The 6,873-nt window shown below is 38.7% G+C and overlaps 1 protein-coding gene across 1 annotated transcript in view; it reads left to right on the top strand.

The window, feature by feature from the left end:
* washc5 (WASH complex subunit 5) overlaps window positions 1-6,243 on the top strand; it is a 65,273-nt gene extending 59,030 nt beyond the window's left edge. The window contains exons 25-28 of the mRNA XM_060823193.1: window positions 817-913; window positions 4,555-4,711; window positions 4,957-5,044; window positions 5,641-6,243. Coding sequence (XP_060679176.1) covers window positions 817-913; window positions 4,555-4,711; window positions 4,957-5,044; window positions 5,641-5,697 — 399 coding nt within the window. The 3' untranslated portion in view covers window positions 5,698-6,243. The remainder of the gene's footprint in view (window positions 1-816; window positions 914-4,554; window positions 4,712-4,956; window positions 5,045-5,640) is intronic.
* Window positions 6,244-6,873: the final 630 nt, after the last annotated feature.

Here is a 6,873-nt window from a genome sequence, read left to right on the forward strand (position 1 = left end):
GAACAGAGACACCTTGGAGTGCAGGTTCATAGCTCTTTGAAAGTGGAGTCGCAGGTAGATAGGATAGTGAATAAGGCGTTTGGTAATCTGTTAGTGTATGCTTGGGATGTGCATGATGCAGAGGAGACCCTTGCTGAAATATTTTAGAAATATCTGCCCTGAGATGGGTTTGAAATTCCTTATTCAACTATGTAGTGCTACTAAGTTGGAGACTGAGGGGTGACCTTATAGAGGTTTACAAAACTTTGAGGGGCATGGATAGGTAAATAGGCAAAATCTTTTCCCTGGAGTTGGGGAGTCCAGAACTAGAAGGCATAGGTTTAGGGTGAGTGGGGAAAGATATAAGAGACCTACAGGGCAATTTTTTCACATAGAGGGTGGTACATGTATAGAATGAGCTGCCAGAGGAAGTGGTAGAAGCTTGTATAATTGCAACATTTAAAAGGCATTTGGATGGATATATGAATAGGAAGGGTTTGGAGGGATAAGAGCCAGGTGCTGGCAGGTGGGACTAAATTGGGTTGTGATATCTGGTCGGCATGGACGGGTTGGACCGAAAGGTTTGTTTTCATGCTGTACATCTCTATGACTCTTAAGTCCTCTCACTTAGAGTATTCATGACCTGATTGGATTTTTATGATGCCTTTGAATCCCACCATAATTTTCCACAGTTGGATTTAAAATTTGAAACTTTGGCTGGTTGTGTACCATCAGGAACAGACCTGCAAAATCCTTAGTGGGGAAAGATGTCAGTTGAGATCTAAACTGTCCTTTGAATGAACTGTATTCTTACTAAGTTTTTTTTATTATTTCTAGATCTACATTACCACGAAGAGACTGCCATATTTTCCAGTAGTGAATTTTCTGTTTCTGATTTCTCAGTTGCCAAAAGTGCAATATATTAAGAACCAAGGTAACACAACCGGTGAAATTGCTTCAGCTTTTATAATACTAACAATAGAGATATGACATCTGTGATTTGAACACTTTACACAAACAAGAAACATATGTTTTGATAACTGATTTTTTTTTTATTGTTGATTACTTGTCCTTCCTTTAATGTATTTTTAAAGTAAATATATTGTGCTGTCTCCCTTCTATTCAATCTCAACCTGATCTGATGCTGCTATGTGTTTCAGGGGAAGATGGGTGATTGCATGGTTTTGTTTTCCTCCTGGATAATGGGAAATGCTCCATCAGAGGCTGGATTCAATTCTCTGTTCTTCTTTCTGAGAATGGATGTATTTGTCATTTGAAGTTATGACCAATTTTATAGCATCCAAATGTTATAGCACAGAAATGGGCCAGGTCTATTGTCAGTGCTTAAACCCACATAAAATACTCTATCTAATGTCACTCATCTGCTTGCAGCATATACGTTCAAATTTTCCCTTTTTGAGCTGTAACTGGTAGTGTGCAACTTAGATCCTTCATTCCAATCAGTTGAATCCTGTGAAGCAGCCCAAAATGACGATCAAATTACCAGAGGGAGATATAATTTTTTGATTCCAAACAACATTTGCATCGAGGTGTGGAGGCCTGAAAGAAGTACGAAGTCCAGAAATCATTCCACTCGAGTAGGTGCACAGTTCACACACACTATAAAACTAAGAAAACAGAATTGAAGATCAACACAATATCTAAGAAATACAATGTGAAAGACGGAGACATTTGAATAGTTGTAGAGTGTCTTCAAAATCTCCTAAGAGCTTTCTGGTACTGTCTCATCCCAAATATCAAATATTTGCAACAAGCAAAAGCAGAAAGTGCTGGAGAAGCTCACCAGGTCTGACAGCATCTGTGGAAAGGAAAACAGAGTCAACATTTCAGGCCCAGTGACTCTTCATCAGAATTGCAAATTCTCCAGTATTTTATAGAGTCAGTCGTACAGTACAGAGACAGGACTTTGGCCCAAACTAGTCCATGCAGACCAAAAATATCCACCTATGCTAATACCATTTTCTTGCACTTGGCCCATATCCTTCTAAACCTTTCCTATTCATGTATTTGTCTAAATGCCTTTTAAATTTTATTAATGTACCCACCTTAACAACTTCTGCCAGCAGCTCATTCCATACATGTACCACCCTCTGTGTTAAAAAAGTTGTCCTTAAGGTTCCCTTTTTATTCTTGCCCTTCTAACCTCAAACTATGCCCTCTAGTCTGCGATTCCCCAACCTGGGAAAAAAACTGAGTGCATTTACCCTATCCATGCCTCTTATGATCTTATATACTGACATAAGATTTCCCTTCAGTCTCCTATGCTCTAAAGAAAAATGTCCTAGCTTGTCCAACCTGTCCCTATAACTCCTGGCAACGTTCTTGCAAATTTCTTCTGCACTCTTTCAAGTTTAAAAACATCCTTCCTATGGCCAGGTGTTCCAAAACTGAACTCCATGTGCTGCCTCACCAATGTCCCGTACAACTGCAACATAACTTGGCAACTTTGATACTCAATGTCCTGACTGGTGAAAGCCTGTGAGCCAAAAGCAGCTTTCACTGTCCTGTCTACCTGTGACTCCAAGGTGTCTCTGTTCAGCAACACTCCCTAGAACCCCACCATTACATGTCTAAGTCCTGCTAAGATTTGCTTTCCCAAAATGCAGCACCTCACATTTATCTGAATTAAACTCCATCTGCCACTTCTCAGCCCATTGGCCCATCTGGTCCAGATCCTGTTATGTTTCTGTAAATGTTATGACCCTTAGCTATGTTTCTGTAATGGCTGTAATATTCCAGTCCTACGTACCTATCCACATCCTGAGTTCATCGGCCTTACCTGTCAGCCCATTTTGTTTTTGTTTGATTCAGATCTCCAGCATCAAGTATCTGTACCTTTTCTTGTAAATTTGCCAAATTTAAGAATTTGAAGTGTGAATTATAGAAACTACAATTGAAAACTGGCAATAAAAAAAATGTGTAAAGTGAGATTTTGTTCAATCCACTTCAGTGTCGTGCCATAACTAATGAGAAGATGAAGATGGGTACAGGCTCACAATTGCTTTCATGCAATGTTTGATTCATTTATTTGCTTTTGGCTCTTGCCTTCTTTGTGTCTTCTATTGCAAATACTTGATTGCTCTGCCATGTTGCATCATGATTCTTTTCCATGATGCTAAAAGAAGTGATTCGTGAACTAAGATTTTTCATTGTGCAGTGACCCTTGAATGATCTAGTTGCCAAAATGCGGCAACAGAACTGTTGCAGCAGCAACTTGCTGTGTTCCTGTTTCAACTAAAATTCTTCTGTGCAGGTTCCAAATGTCATATCCTTAGTGATCCCACTTTCAACAACAGATATGAACTACGTTACTGATGTCACAGCATCTAGATGTGGAACATATGAAATTAAGGCAGAAATAAAGCCACACACACAACAAGTAATTGTAACTGATGTGTTTTGCTTGTGCGACTGAACATTGAATGTGAGATTACTGTGTCTAATAGAATGTGGGATTCTTGCTACTAATTGTAGTTAATTTCTGCATTTTGTGCAAATAAATCAACCATATTTGTTGAAGTGAATGTATAACATTTAATATCTCTCCCTCCCCTGCCCCACCAACTTCATATCAGAATTTCTAGGTGATGATCCGCTTGAGTTGGGTAAATACATCTGATTCATATAATGAACTTGTGTTCTATTGTGACAGTGAAATTGACTGGAAAAGAGATACTGAAGTCTTGATGACTACAGTGACTTATCTTTCTAAAATAATACTTTTAATTTCCATGATAATTATGTAATAAATTACATACAAATAGGATTGTAGTGATCTGAAGACATGCTGTGCAGGTCTGCATTAATTAATGTGGGAAACACACCAGTATTCTTGTAATGATTCCCTCAAAATTCATAACCAAAGAAAGGAAAACTATTGACTGCCCATGTTTTATGACATATGGAATTAAACTGAAGGGAAAAAAAAGTAGATGGTTCCCTTTGGTAATCATACACATCAACTACAAAGACCATTTGTTCTCAAAATGGAACATCAACAATCTATTCTCTCAGGGAAGATCATTATAATGATTTTCTTTTTAATTTCTATTGCCACAAAGGTGATCAGCATGAACACTGTTAACTAACTAACTGGACAACATCTAGCAATCCTATATAAGAACAATATTGTCAGAAGTTAAAAGTATTTCAATTTGTCTGTTCCCTCAGCTGGCAATGATGTGTAATTAAATCAAGGAATATTAACTAAGTGGCCAGTACAGAGAGGGGCAGTCATCAGGGAGAGGAAGCAACAGTGGATGATGAGTTCCTGTTTTGCGACAGCTACCCTACCTTAGGTTCTGGTTCTGTTGTGTTATGGATGCAAAATGATGCCAACAGTACAACTTGCTGCTCAAGTGAGTTGGCTGGAGATGGGCCGTTTTAAAATAAAATCTATCGCACATTGTCTTTGGTTCCAGTATCTGTAAATAGTATTTAGTACATCTTGTAACCGAGAAGAAAATAAGAAACGTCTGTTTCAAGTTGCAAATAATTAACTCTAAAAGCATTAGGATAGTTTGATTGTTGCAATATATTGTCTTCTGCATGCAGGCATGGTGTGTAAGAAGTCCACGGATCCCACAGATTGGCCACCTCTGGTTGTTGGACTTGTCACTCTGTTGAAGCAATTCCACTCACGTTACACAGAGCTTTTTCTGGCCTTAATTGGCCAGTTTGTTCGCTCCATAGTGGAGCAATGCACTACTAGGTAAGAATCATTTGGGTTGGGCAAAGGCTGGTGCTGGCAGACTGATAAATTTTAATCAAACAGTTGAATGGCTAAAATTTCTGATTGTTCTTTGTTTCCTTAAAGGCAGGACAGTTGAGGCTTAAACAAAATACGTTTTCAAGTATCAGCCTCAAGCTGACACTAATAGACTTTATTGCTATGATTTAAATGTGCAATAATTAACTCCAGGGTGTCTTATTTTTTTTCCTCTTCTGTTTATATAGTCAGAAAATCCCAGAAATGCCTGCTGATGCTGTGGCTGCCTTGATGTTCTTGGAGAATTATGTTTATTACACAAAATTACCCAGAAAGGTAGAGAAATGTTGCTTAACATTTAATATTACAATTCAACAGGAAGGAGTTATACTACACCAGGTTGAGATCATTGTCATTTAACTGTGGAATTCCACAATGCAGCTGGCATGGATAGATTTCTTTTTTGAGCCTGGTTTCCAGTGCAACAAAAAATGTATTCCATGTTCAGAACTATCTTAGCTATCTAAAGGAAGGCAACAAATGATTAGATTAGATTACTTACTGTGTGGAAACAGGCCCTTTGGCCCAACAAGTCCACACCGACCCGCCGAAGCGCAACCCACCCATACCCCTACACTTACCCCTTACCTAACACTACGGGCAATTTAGCATGGCCAATTCACCTGATTGTGGACTGTGGGAGGAAACCGGAGCACCCGGAGGAAACCCACGCAGACATGGGGAGAACATGCAAACTCCACACAGTCAGTCGCCTGAGGCGGGATTTGAACCCGGCTCTCTGGTATGTAGGAAAACAATGAGGACTTGCTGGCCAGGTTCTCCTTCCTAAATTATTCTGGTAGGCTAAATTGGTATTATGTACAGCAGTTCACATAAACAATTGATCAGCATTGTTGTACTTTCCTTGACAGGTTGTGGAAGCACATGTCCCTAGTTTCATCTTTGATGAGTTCAGAACAATATTATAATAATGTCTGAGACGAAGAAAGTAGTCTGCAATGATGTGAAGCAGCGTATGTACTAATACCTGTTAAATACTGGAATCCTTGGTTAAACTGAATACGTCTATCTCAACCAGAATGAAACATGAAAAGGATGAATTCAGAATTTTACTGAAAAAGAAAGCTTTGTGAATGCAAAGAAGAATTTACATTTTGCATTAACTCAGTGACATCAATGCTGAACCCCTTTTTTCCTCCAAACAAAAATATAGCTCAGTTATGTATTATCTAAATTTTGAATCCAGTAAATTGTAAAAAAAAAGTTACTTGAACTATTAAGAAACAAAATTTAATGACTAATGTATTGCATTTTGAGTGAGCCATAAATTATGTAAAATTAATTGTTTAAACCTTTGCAATTTGTATTTCTTTCAAAACTGGAACTTCAAGTTATGTTGAATGGATTGCCTTTGGAAGGATGATGGTTGCTCTTATAAAATGAAAACATTTTTACATTAGATATGAAGGCAATTTTTGACTGTACAGCTGACTATTAAAAGTTCTTTCTGATAATGCTGTGTGGTGTGCAACTTAGTGGTGTTCAAAGATGTATTATTGTGTAAGTTAAATATTGTCCTACAATGTTCAGTCATTGGGATTTCAGAGATTTTTTTTAGCATTATTCATTTTTAATTTTCATCTTAGCAAATGGTAAAGTGAGCAGAAATCACAATGCTGGAAAACAAATGCCAACCTTGAACCTAATATTTAAATTTATCATGGAATAAACCTCATGTCATTCACAAAGCTTTTTTTTAGATTAGATTACTCACAGCGTGGAAACAGGCCCTTTGGCCCAACAAGTCCACACTGACCCGCTGAAGCGCAACCCACCCATACCCCTACATTTACCCCATACCTAACACTACGGGCGATTTAGCATGGCCAATTCACCTGACCCGCACATCTTTGGACTGTGGGAGGAAACCGGAGCACCCGGAGGAAACCCACGCAAACACGGGGAGAATGTGCAAACTCCACAGTCAGTCGCCTGAGTCGGGAATTGAACCCGGGTCTCAGGCGCTGTGAGGCAGCAGTGCTAGCCACCGGGCCGCCCACAAATACTTCTACATTCTACTGTAGATTATGAAGAGATAATATTTATTGGACCCTTTGTTAGAGAGAAAATTGTAGCACATCCAT

This window comes from Hemiscyllium ocellatum, chromosome 4, assembly GCF_020745735.1.
Source record: "Hemiscyllium ocellatum isolate sHemOce1 chromosome 4, sHemOce1.pat.X.cur, whole genome shotgun sequence".
In the NCBI taxonomy this organism is placed as follows: Eukaryota; Metazoa; Chordata; class Chondrichthyes; order Orectolobiformes; family Hemiscylliidae; genus Hemiscyllium; species Hemiscyllium ocellatum.